This window comes from Dufourea novaeangliae, unplaced genomic scaffold (assembly GCF_001272555.1).
Source record: "Dufourea novaeangliae isolate 0120121106 unplaced genomic scaffold, ASM127255v1 scaffold172, whole genome shotgun sequence".
Taxonomy (NCBI): Eukaryota; Metazoa; Arthropoda; class Insecta; order Hymenoptera; family Halictidae; genus Dufourea; species Dufourea novaeangliae.
Genome location: NW_015374058.1, coordinates 3,236,929 through 3,250,903, shown reverse-complemented (window position 1 = coordinate 3,250,903; position 13,975 = coordinate 3,236,929). Strand labels below are relative to the sequence as shown.

The following is a 13,975-nucleotide window of genomic DNA, read 5'->3' as shown; positions in this document are numbered from 1 at the left end:
AACTTTAACATCCTCCACCCAACAAGACTCGCCTCAAAAAAGTAACAAAAATAAAAAGGATCATCCTAAACGTAACCGAACGTTCATACTAATACATCGTACATACTACCAGCGCCGTGCACTCCTGTTCGGGTCCAATCATCTCATCCCCGATAAAAAATTCCAAAGTGAGAAATAAATAATCCCGTGGGTGATAAAACAGCAAACGTAATCGTCCAGTCAAGGGGATCCAGCCAGCCCTGGTCGAACCCCCCGGCACTTCGCCAGTCTTCAGCTGCCGTACGCCCACGCGTCTTCGAGACGCGATCTCGCTCGCGCACTGTGGTCCAGTGTAATTTCCCAGGCTGCGCGCGCATCGCAGCGCCCCCCTGGGGGATCAACGGGCGGCTCCGTAAACCCTCGGTACGCGCCGCTCGGCGATCTTCGGCTGAGCTGTGGGATTTATTTCACTAGGTCGTCCATCGCGCGCGCAACTGGTGATCGATTCGCGCTTCCGCCACCGGTTCGCCGCCACCTCCTACGAACTGTCCAGGATCTGTCAAGGTCACCCGGTGACAACCCGACACCCTCGCACAGATGCACGCATACGGCGACTGGTTGTCCGCGTGTTCACACCCGATAGGGGATACGCGTGTTGTGTCTTGACCGAACGGATGGACGCGATTTTAGCGATCGATCAGAGAAATCTTTAACTGTTGATCATTCAATTTTTGAAAGTATTTGTCGCTGTTTAATCGTGTGTGAAATACTTTTTTTGGGTACGGTTCGGAATATACTTCGAGGGATTCGATTTTGATTGGTTTGCAACTGGGTGTTGGAGATTGTTGGTTGTGTAAAATTTTTGTAAATAATTGGATTTTAGTGGATTGAATGCGAAACGTTTTTTTTTTTTAATTAATAATTGAATGGACAGTTTGGGGATGGAAGACGGTCATTTTAGTTCGTAATTAGTGATTATGAATATTTGGTTGGGGGATTTTTGGGAATTATGGAATTTAAATGAATTTTGTGTGAAAAGTTGTTTGGTTGAAAGAGAAATTTAGTGTGGATATTTATTGGAGAGATTGTCATAATACGAGATACTGTGTTGTGAAAATTGTTTGAAAGTTTTTTAATTGGAAATTGAACTTGTTGATTTTCGGATAAATTTGGTTATTTATTATTTTTCTTGTTATTTGTTTGGTAGTTTTGAATTTGTTAGAAACAAGGGATGAATGAATTTATAGTGTAAACATTATTATATTCTTTCGTTTTATTTGTTTATGAGGTGACTCTTTTTAGTGGCTACGAGATTAAAAATATTAACGATTAGTTGTATTTGTTATTTTCCTCTTTGGTAATAAGACTATAACGGGTTCCTACAGTCGCACAAATGGAGATTCGAAATAGACATAAACAACAATATGAACCTCCAACTTTATCTTAAAATATAAACAATTCAGTGGACTTCCGCCATAATATTCCAAATTGTTCTATTATACTGAAACGAATCTGATTCTATTCTTTATAATTCTCCAGATTAAGATTACAATTTTAAATTATGTAATTAATTCATGAAAGGAAAACTTCAAATGTAAAGAATTTACAACAAAACACAGACATTTTTTGTTTTCGAATTAGAGTAGAGAAATCATAAAGACTTTCAGTTGTATGTGTAATGAAAATGGCGCACAAGTGAACAGAATATTGCAAAGAAGTATTCTCCAGAGATTCTTCGATTTTATTTCCGGTACACCGAGATCAATGTATCAAAACACGTGTTCCTTTTAGCCGTTTTATACGATCCCGAGAGAACATCGTGAATGATGGATCAACGGCTGTTAATTAAAAGTTTCCCGTCGACCCGTTCTGTCTCGTTCGCACGCAACTGGTGCTAAAATCATAAACTTGGATTGTCAGGCTTGAATAAAGAACTTGTCGAAAGAATAACCATTCAAGACGGACACCCAGTCGCTTTTGTGGAGCATTGTCGTTGAAACGTTTCTCATTAATCGTCGAATTACCAGATCTTTTTCAGTTCAAGCACCACTCAAACATAAAAGTTCAACGTTAACACTTTTAGCGAGTTGTCTTTTGATCGTTTTGAACAAGGTAAAAGTGAACGAAATTTGTGAAACGTGATAAAACAATTCCTTTTTTGTAACCTTACAGAATCGTTGAAAGAAATTTTCAAGAGACATTAAATATTCTGATAAATCTTGATTAATCGCTTTATATATTTTTCTGAATCGAGTGTTAATTAAGTTATAGTATGAGACAAAATTTTTGATAATAGGTTTTTGGTTTCGCAGTTTCTCTGATAATTCAGTTGACAAAATGCGAAAGTGAAAATATAAAAATCTTCCGACCGTTATAAAAACCACTATTATCGGTACCACTATATTCATTCACTTTTACCTTCGATATTCGCTTTCTATTATACTACATAAAGATTCGTACATCAGTCACAGTTACCGTTTCAAACATTTCTTCCTAAATTATTATATTTTTAATTAATCCATTCTCTAACCCTTTGCGCTCGATACATCTAAATTTTTTCCAAATTATTAATAATCCTAGTCAAGATAGTATTATTCTTAGTCATTCTAGTAATAGTTTTCATTACAATATGAGCAAAATTTGTTCATTGGACAATCGTATTCCTTATTAATTAAATGATCAAGTAAAGAATGACGCAAAGAGGTCGTCACAGCAGTTCCCATAACTCGTTTCTCGACTGTTCCCACCAGTCTGGCGCCATTCATCCACCATGAACCGTTCAGACATCATCGAAATCATCCGGCAGTGAGTCGGGATATCACCCGACAGACCACTGTCGCCTCACGCCTATATCGGTTAGATTGATCGCAAGCCCACAATACACGAATCGTGATCCAGGGAACGCGTCGTCGAAGTGGTCGTCCCGTTCGCCATCTTGGGAACTTGTCCCTAACTTCCTTCCCTCGATCATCATCATCGGGTCGTTCCACACGGAGTGTCCACGTAAACACGAAATCCCAAAAGGACGAGATGAGTGGCGTCGGTTTCCTGGCGGCCGTGAAAACGTTCACGCCGGGCGGCCGCCGGCGTAGACGCTGCGAGAAGCAGCAGAAAGTGCTCGAACTTCCGACGGGGTACACGATGCAACCGGATGTCGTGCCGTGCTGGGACGCCGCGCCGCCGATCACACCGCCGGCCGCATTCCTACCACCTGGCTATAAAAAAGGGTTTCCAGGTGAGACCATTACTCGTGTAGTTAGTTGTTACAGTGATATCTCGATGAATGCGACACGAGCAACGGCGTTATTCCCACCACTGTGGAAGTTCGTATGTGGAATCAATAAAAACAGAAGCTTAGCTTCAGGTATAAACACATTTATGAGGGGCTGAAAACCTTTCCGTTTTGCCATGAATGTTCGTGAAACGGACCCGAGTACGTCGCACTCATCAAGTCGTTACTGTACATTCGAAAGACGCGAAATCCACTGCCTGAATACAAGGTCTGATCGATAGGTTTGGGGACTCTTTTTGTAAATTGTTTATTATTATTCGTGAGAATAATTACGTAAAATTACGTTGAAAGTGATCTTTTTATTTATTTATATACTACTGCTCATAAGTATGGGGGCACTTGGTCTGTATGAAGAAAACGTGATGTTTTGTAAATATAGTAGAACCTCCCATATCCGAACACCCATTATCCGAATATTCTTTTATACTCGAAGGTTGTACTATCCGAAGAAGAGTGTCTCCCAGTAACAGATGTATTCTTCTGTTGTACATATCTAATACAGTAGACTTTTACGATATTGCCATGGGCGGGGCCGTAGAGGAATAAAATTACAATGAGTCGAGTGCCCTTTTCGTGCGAAATTCTGTCGTCAGAGCCTCGGCTTCAGCGTTTGCGAAAAAGGTGAATCGTGCTGGTGGCAATATCGTATGCAACTTTGTGGGAGATCGAATTTGTGTGCGTAAAAGTGCGCGTGGGGGGGAAATTCCTTGCGTGGCAATATCGTGAGAGTCCACATACAGTGTTACGTATGAATTTCTTCTGTTCGACCGAATTTTACGCAGTTACTTATGTTGAAAAGTTTCTATAATTTAGCAGCCAAAAAGAAACGGGATCCATAAATCTTTAAACAAACTGTCAATTTTCTTGGTCTCTATTCAAATAAATAAAATTTAGTATCAAAAAAGTGATTGTTCTATTATCCGAACACTTATGTCTTCCTATAAGTTCGGATACGGGAGACTACTGTATTATGTACTTTAGGCCACGTTTATTATCGAATAAGCGTTGTTCATCGAACCTTAATATCCCCCTAAACAATATTTCTTTTACACCTTCCATAATTTCCTGATGCTTCATTACATCCCCTTCATAGCCAATAAGTGTCCTAATACATACTTGCGAGCAATACTCTTGAAGTTGTTGGGCCGTACAATTTATTGTAATATTCCGTTATGGAACCAAGAGCAACGGTCATATATAAATTTTATCTTAACCGTTTTATATGCACGTTTCTTTCTAATTGTATCGTCCCTAGACTTTTCCACATCTGCTACATATTTTGAATACCTTTCAGCCACTAACAATAAACAACGGTTTCTGGAAAGAAAAACTGAAAAAAAGGATTTGAAAGGTGCAAAAGAACAGAAAGAAATTACATTGAAGGTGATCCTATGTTATTAATGTTAACATTAATAATAAATGATTTATACTTAAAGTCCCCGAAACTTTTAATCAGATCTTGGTATTATGCTTAGTGTAGTCATTTGTTACTGCTATTATTATCGATTATTGTTGCATATTATAATAGGAAGAATAACAGTACACGTTGTTTGCTATGATCTGGGAGCTTCATAATTTACATAGCAGAACATTAACAGAGTCGATCGATTTCGAGTTTTCGCGATTTTGTATCCGACGAAGTCGAGGCTCAATTTATGTCTGCTTTGTGTTGATCTGTCGCACACGAGATCAGAAATAGTTGAAAACTGGAACCGTCGAGCGAGAAAAGAAACACGGTTTTCATGGTTTCAATTATTTGCGTTCGACGACAGAGAGGAGATCTACGGGTCTCGATAAATAAACTGTGACCGTTCGTTAAATAATGAAAACGACATTGAGGAATGTCAATATTTGAACGTATAAGTCGAGAACGGACAGTTTTATTCCCTGTCATCAATCGTTGCCACTTTTATGGAATCTCCGGCACACTGAAAAAACGGCCATTCTTGTATTTTTTTTTTTTACCCTCGAGTTGTTGGTCGTGAGAAAATAATGAAAGTGAATCGTTAACGTTTCGTATTGAACGAATAAAAATGCAGTTAAAGCGTCAGTTTGTTTTATTACATGTAAACGATCAAGGCAGGTCGATAAAATTCAAATACGTGTGTAGTAGATATAATTTGAAGAAATTCTGATTGACGTGTCGAAAATAGTACACTTTGGAACACTAATACTGTTGAAGTAACAAATAAGATTAGAACTTATTAATGATCTTAAAACTCTTAACTTATTTGTCAATGTTACAATGCCTAACAAGCAGTCAGAATTATCATGTGCAACTTTTATGTATGATACAGTACTATGCATGTTTTTTAGTATTATTTATATATCTGTTACACAAATTTGTAACGTTATAGAGGATTGTGGCAGAATATGTAAATGGTCAAAACCATATGGAATGTAATTCTACGTGCAAAATCGCACAATAAATGTAGAGTAAAAATTTAATATGTTTTGCTTAGTTTTTAAGAGAACTAACTTTGAAGATTTACCTAGTTTGTGTGGCGTCAAAATTTTTATAGCAATTTATAACAACCACTCGCGGATTCTCGTTTAATATTCGTCAGTATTGAAACTACTTCTCGGAGAACCGCAAAATCGTCAATTATTCTGTTCCACGTTGAAATGAACGTTGAACTGTCTCTATTTCGTTCTGTTGTACGAACGTAAAGTGAACTTGAATGTGTGGTTTGACATCGGTGAAATAAAACATTACGGAAAACTGTGGTTAGTTCGACCATTTGTATTTACGAAATGATAAAAATGCATCAACGGTATCGAAAAACGATTGCGTGAGATTGGTTTGAAAACGTGATATTTTGTAGCTAAAACAAGATATTATCGGAAACAACGGTCGAATCTTCGCTTAAAACAACTGGAACGGTAACAATATAACACAATGCAATTTTGAGAAAAATTTAGAAAACAATTTGAAAATAGTTTTGTTTTTTTTTTTGTAAAAAGAGTGAAGATTAAAATGTACTGACATTATTATTCACAATTGTTATTTGTTTTTCTATAAAGAAACACGGGTAATAATTATTCCTAAATAAAAACTCCAGAATTTTATTTAAGGTTGATGCAACAGGTTAAAATGCAGTAAAAGAACTTTGATAAAACAGGAACACAGGAAATAGATGTATGTTTAATTTTTGCTTTTATAAAATAGTGTATAAAAATCTGAATGCACGTCAGTATTTCTGGTTTATGTATAACTTTAAAAATAATATATTAGAAATGCTTTACAAACTTTCGATAATTTAACGAATTATGGTGAGTGTTTAGTGTCGCCGGATCGGGGGTTGGAGGCGATCATGAAAGTCCTCACCCCGTCCCTTGAACTTGAACTCTAGTTCGAACGTCTCTGCAGGGTCAACAATATTTCCAACGTCGTGCGGTCGCGTGGAATCATTTTCAGTCAGTCGCTCAATCGTCTAGAAAATTTCCAATCGAATTTCACCGTGGCAGGAGATGACAGAGTCGAAGATCCGATTGCAAAGATATTTGCAAGATAAGATCTTCCACCCTTCGACCTCTGAAAGAAAGCATTTGAAGGGTCCAACCTGTCTGATTTCGATGTCAGTTTTAATTTCTGAACCTGTCGATCATTTTTTACGAAATTCAGTGTTCATTGACAAAATACCTCACAAGACCTAACTTCTCTTTGTTGATCCCTGATGATCACTTTCACGACTGATCCATGTTTAAGTCTTTATTTGAAATATTTTTTTAACTAGAAATATTATTAACCTCATAATTAATTAATAACTTAGTCCAGTAGATTGTCCATTACACACACGTTTTGTTCAAATAAAAGAAATATTCAGGTGACCCAATTTAACTCTACTATACAGGCCTCGAAATGATGGCATTCAGGGGCTCTCTCGATTTAATTCGCAAAACGAGCCAAAGAACCGACGATATTTACCGAACGTGGTGCGGTTCCAAGGGGAGGAATATGCCCTGAAATTTCGAAGTACAAGGCCCGTCTTTTTGTCGACTCGGAATTAATTCGGTCCTGTCAGGACAAAAGTTTGTCGGATTTAAAGGAGTAGCCGCGTTTCCTGCGAAACTTCGCTGAAAACTTATACCCCTAATAGCGGACAAATGATCAATTATTAAAATTGTATACAGATGGCTGCTCGAATTTATTTTCAGATTAAAAGGGAGTTATAAAATAGTCCCGACTTCAAGGACAGAAAAACTTTCTTATACATTAAGACATTGTTTTTATCTTTTTGCTTCTGACAAAGATTTATAGTTAAGTAAATTAGTTTTTTTAACTATGGAGTGAAGAAGTCGTGATTACTTATGGAAAATATTATTCCCTCTTTATAAGGACACTACTCGCGATTAACAACGCGACTATAGAGAGCAGTGGACATGATTATTCGATCATTTACGTCAATGCGATCATTGACTGCGGCAAGTCTATCGTCAGTTAACTTGATGTTTCAGTAGGGATACCCGTGCTGTAACAACGAGTTCGAAAACCCTAGGACTGAAGAAATTGAATATTCATTTGTGAAATTTTTACAGAAATATTTTTGCAAGGATTGAGTTACGTGAGTAACTTCTGAAGAGGACTGTCATGTCGAGATGTTCTGTAAAATTACATTAATCACATTTTTTAAACACCTACAATAACAATCCCTTTCATTTGCAATTCAGTTACTATAATTATTCAAGGTCATTCTAGGTCACGGATGATTGATATATATATCAACTTTGTTTTTGAAAGTTAACTGCATTGGAAAACTACCACACAGTGCGTTGGTAAGCTCAAAACGATTCGCAGAATGTCAGACGTGTCGCCCGAAAGAGTTGGCACTCTGTTGCAGACAGAAACTCTCTCGGGACTTAAAACACGGAGCATAATGTCTCCAATATCTTTTGTTCGCGAAACAATCGCGGAACGATCGACCGATCTCGTAGTTTCCTCGCCTGGAGAACGAAAACGAGAGTCGATTTGACTCTCGCGATACGGCGATCGGGTCGAGGTCGGACTCTTCGATGCTCCACGCCGGATTTACGGAGCTTATTAATGCCGACCGCCTAGTGACAACTGGGTCGAATTATTCATTGATGAATCACGAGGCGCCGTACACGAATTTTGGGGCTCGCGCGTCCTAGTTCTGTCCCCCACGGTTCTCTTTCTCTCGATCTTCGTCGCCGTTGAAATACTGCAGCTGCATTGGCGACGATAAATTCTAACGATCCCTGCCCTGTTCTCGAGGAAATCGACGAACAAACGTGATATACGTTGCTTGGGATCATCTAATAATCTTCCCTCGATTATCGTGTTCGAGTTGTTTATATTATGTGTACACAAGAACAATGGCCGTCACATTTCAATTGGTAGCACGATTTTAGTTTATTTAAAGATGGTGGTGACAAATTGTAACGTGGTGAAAAATTGTAGAAAATTAGGGGAACTATTTTAAGTAACTGATAATGCAGCAGTTGCTCAATGTTGATACAGATTTTCGACTGAAAACGGTCGTTACTTTTGCATATTTGTATATACAGTGAGTCACAGAAGTATTCTTGCCCCATCATTGTTGACTTGAAACGACCGACATTTCTTTAGAACACTTTGTAAGAATGTGTATTTTATTGGTTAAACATTCGAATGGTGTGAGCTTTATTGAAAAATGATAATAAAGTCTAACAATAATAGAAATTCAAGGTAACTAGAAACTCTGCACTTACAAAATTGAAGTATTTGGATAGTTTGCCTTGATGGAAGTTTATAAACACTTTTAATATTTTTGTAAACAAGCTAAGTACTTTTGTGACGTCGATTCAATGATGGTTTGCTTAAACTTCTGTTTTCTTTTTCACAGTAATTGTCCTTGCTCATTTGATACAGTGCACCCTCCCAACAATAAGGATTTTAATATATACAAAATATGTAAAAAATACGTAATTGTTTGTAGTCAATAATTTTTAGGGTACGTATACTTCTGTAACTCACAATAATCATTTAATCCCTTACTTTACGCTTTTTTTGACGACTACACTCTCCAGAATTACATTATTGTTAATAACTTCCCAAATAAAAAATGAATTCTATTCTTATAGTAAGTATACATTTATTATTCCATATCGACTTAAAAAAAACGAATAATATTCATGCTTATTAAATCCAGTTTGAAATCGTCACCGCGTGTTTGACTCGATGTTATAAGAATGTTGTTCAATAGAAGTTACAAATTATTTTATTTCCATCAAATGCTGCGAACTGGAATTTCTAGGCAGCTAAAGGTTAGAACGTGGGTTTTTTATTAATTTTTCGACAAAGGCTCATTCCCAGAATACCAGACTAATTTATTTTTCCATTATCAGTTGTAGCTTCGATCTAATACATCTCTAAACACGAAACTACCAATCAGAAATACGGGAACCATCTCCCCTCTTATCACAGTTTAACCAATAGGACACTTTCTCTACGTTACAAACTTTCTGGTTATATCCAGCTGAAAGGGTCTATCAGTCGAGATCCAGCGGTCTCATTGAGTACACCTTTGTTGGTAAACCGATCCGCGCCATTAAGTTCCGTCACGTAAGGTATTAGTGAATGTGTGTGGAGATCAGTGGATATGTGCATAGTAGTGAATCTAAGTAAACCTACATAGTAAGGTATTATTAATATTTAATACATACTATTATTTATGTTCTTCTTATTTGACTCCCACAACAGATCTATTTTATAGTCTCTATTACGTTCCACGATTCTATAGAAGTTTCATTACACGCATATACGTAAAATAGTGGATTAATTAGTGGTATATTTTTTTCTTTTTCCAACGTCAGTTCCAAATCTAAGAACCTTACAGAATATTTGTAATCTTAAGTATACTCTGTATTTTGTTTCTAGACTTCTTTTCGCATTATTAGTTTGATAAAAATTATATCTAGACTTATATTACAGAATTTCGACTAACTAACGAGAACAGAAGTTATATAGAAATTTCTTTCTTCGATTTAAAGTTTCAACATATCGGAAGTAATGTGCGAATCATTCTTACGTCTGATTATTGTGCTTTATCCCGTATAGAAGATTTGCGTACGCTATAAATGCATAAAATCAATAGTGTATTTATCTGTAGTAGTATACAGTATACATCTCTAGTATTGAAATTCCAAATAACTACAAAATTGATTTCAATTCCATGAAGGCCGATCTAAATAACGCTTCAAACAGAAAATCTACGTCAAAGAGAAATCTTTGTCTCGTTTCATATACCTCCTGAAACTTTATAAAAATTTTCCATTAACTTAAAAAGTAATAAAGCACCGCGAAATAGAAGCTCTAATAAATATTAATGAATTTTCTTATTTCACTTTCAGTTTAATAAAGTCTGTACCATGATATCTACTTAAGTATCCAACATTTGATCGTGCAGATCGACCAGTAGCGATCTGAATTTTCACAATAGACTCACAAATCTAATAGCTATATTTCCTTGTTCCTGGCAATTCGCCAATGCTTCGTGCATAACATAATTCTCCATCCAGAAAGATTATAACTTTCCGAAATGCCTAACAAACGTCTCCTTAAATCAAAATTCTGGGTAACAACGACGATTAATTATCCTCGTAACGTTTACCACCGACATCACGAACGATACGTTTATTTACATGTGTTCGGTTTGGTTCCCAGTTTCGCTTCGACCGATCATCGATTCCTCGAATACGGTGATTCTGTTCGCCAGGCAGGTCTGATCGATGCTTCGATCCGATTCTATTTGCCGACGTGGTTTACGCTGAATGGTGTTTAAACCCTCCACCCACCCCTCAGACCTCGCGCAGACGAAGTAATTACAAAGCTGCAGAAAAATCGCAGTTCGTGACTGGCAGAGTTCCAGCCACGGTCCCGATAAGCCTGTATTCTCGTGTAAATTTAAACTTTTTTTCTGCAGGGAGAGGGGAGTAGTTTTAATATATATCCGACCGATACGTGGAAGCTTTTCGGTGTTCGACCGCTGCGTCATCCATTCATGAAGTTTTCCGAGGAAGGGAAAGAATATTCTCCATTTCTCCTCCGTTTATTCTTCCTTTCTCCGCTTCTTTCTTCTCGCGGAATTTTCGTTGCTTATCCCCAGAATAAAAAACAGAATACGGTGTTCTAATGTAATATTTATAGTCAGCTCTGAAAATATTCGACCACCAGATTCGAATGCTTTTTGTTGTGTAAACTGCGAATTCAATGGTTTCAAAAATCATCTATCTTGATTTCCAATTCTGTTATTAAATATCTAAGATTTCTTCAGCGTGAAGAAAGTTATTAATTCTCTAGAAGTTGTCAAGATATGTTTGGAACCTCCTTCACTTGTTTAGGAAAGAGTTCCCGAGTGCGAATTTAGTGTCTTTGCAAGCCATTTAATTCGATTCCCACTTCTGCTAACGAACAAATATTTCTTTAAATATGACTTGAGTTCTTTTGTGATGTTAGGGATATTAGTTTACTAAATGATACAGTAAAGGTCGTTTTTTACAAATTTTTAATCTGAGGCTATAATGAAAATTTAATAAACACATATCGAAGATATATGTTAGTTATATACATACTGAAACTTTCATTGAAATCGGTTGATACAGAAACGAGCGACAGGCATCAAAAGATGTAAGAATTATTAGATTTACTACAGTTGTAGGTTGAAAGTCAGGAAAAACTGTGATTTTCAACATTTTTAATCGTTTGTATCTCGTAGCAACGTTAACCGATTTTGATGAAATTTTCAACATGTGTATAACTAAAATAAATGTTCGATCTGTGTTTATTAATTTTTCATTATAGCCTCAGATTAAAAACTTTCTCAATTTAATAAACTAATGTCCTTAACGTCACGAAGGAACTCAAGTCATTTGGACCAATTTTAAAAAACATGTTCCGTTTTAAGGGGTGTACGAATACTTTTGCCCGGTACTGTACATATACATACGCGTACGCGGAAACACGAAACGCAGATGTGTCTCTTTTTCAATGGGGTATTAACGAGAACGCGCCGCGACGAGATACGCTATTACGTGGGAGGCTTCGTTTGTAATAACAGTAGCGTAGTCGACTATTCACGTATCCAGACGTCGAGGGATGCGTCGCGCACAGTCTGGCGACGAAAACTGAGAACCTAAAGAGCGATAATTGACTGCGTTTGTTAGCCCTACCAGAGCATACGTTGAGCCCGAGCAGTGATGAGCAGAAAATATTTCAAAAAGTATTCGAATTACGAATACCTCACCAATTTGTAATCTTATTTGTGCTCAATTACCAAATACATTAGTGTATAGCATTTGATGGTTGTGTAATTACGAAATACTTTTATTCGGTTTCGTCATGGATAACGAATACACATGTATTTCGTGATTATTTAATCAATAAGTACCGAATACGTTAGAATTTTCTATTCTGTACCCAACAATATGAAGAATACTTTTATACACATTTATTCTCAGCTAAATACATTAATGTATTATTTCAATACATAATTGAATACATACAAAAATGTCCTTTGATACAATTGAACATGTACAGAATATATTTTATACACTGTTACAAGTAATTATTTATAAACAAGCATGAAAATAGAAATTATGAAACCATTCTCTTTCTCGTCAGTTTAAAAGACAGTTTTTAACGAAGCAAGATTATATACTTAAATACATTTTTATCTTTGTTCAGGAATTAAAACATAGTTACAATTGCATTCCCCAGCAACAAATTGTCGGATGAAGCTTATAAAGTATATGAATTACAAAAGCACAACGGAAGGTCTTTTTTTTATGACGACGTAAGAGTTCCTATTAGTTAATAATTATTCACAATATTTCGTATAACTAATTTCTCTTTCAATTTCACTTATTTTGTCTACCACATCGAAGAATCGGTTTGGACAACCGGTACACACGCGTAATTCCGGGATAATCGTTAATCTGGAGACGGAAATAGCCACGGGAAAAGTTTTCCACGGCGATCTGTAGCACGGAAAGAGATTTTCCCTCTCGCGGTGCTTCATGACGCACGTTAAGGAAGCTCTGGGGAGCGTTCAAAGCATGGTGACGCCAAACGCGTGGGCGTCCTTTCTTCTGCCTTGTTCGTGGCTCGTTTATAATAATCCTGACCACCACTGGTGGTCATTAGCCATTTTGTAACATTCTTTCATCCGGTACACAGCGTGGTTTTAATAACCCTGTCTCTAACTAAAGCTGAACAGAAGCGGGGGAACAACTTACTAGGCCAGTGAAATATTTTCGAAGCATTTTAAATGGGAGAGCGATGCTTAAGTGTAACAAGAAATACATACAAGATGCAATGGCAATCGGGGTACAACCGAGAAAGGGGATGGTTCCTTATGAAAAAATAAGTCAAGATTGCAGAATAAAGTTTTTGGATATCCATCTGTGTATGCAGTCACATGGGCAACATATTGACCAGTTGCTACATTAGTAAAATGAATTTTAACCTTTTAATGGTGTTTGCCGAGTATATTGGTCGTGTAAAAAAATCAAATACTTTTTACTATAAACATTGAAGTTTTAATTAAAAATGTAAACATTTATTTTATTAGAGTAAAGGAATCAACTTAATTACGCACGCAGATACACATTTCGAAAATACAATTCCACCGTTAAAGGGTTAAAAAGTAATTATATTGTCCTTACTTAGGAAACCACCCTAAACAAATACAGAATAAAGGGAAC

General features: G+C 36.7%; 1 protein-coding gene across 1 annotated transcript in view; it reads left to right on the top strand.

Annotated features, from left to right (window-relative positions):
* Positions 1 to 3,009: 3,009 nt before the first annotated feature.
* LOC107190034 (phosphatase and actin regulator 4-like) overlaps positions 3,010 to 13,975 on the top strand; it is a 70,084-nt gene continuing 59,118 nt past the window's right edge. Inside the window, exon 1 of the mRNA XM_015578750.1 lies at positions 3,010 to 3,214. Within this exon, the coding sequence (XP_015434236.1) occupies positions 3,010 to 3,214 (205 nt within the window). The remainder of the gene's footprint in view (positions 3,215 to 13,975) is intronic.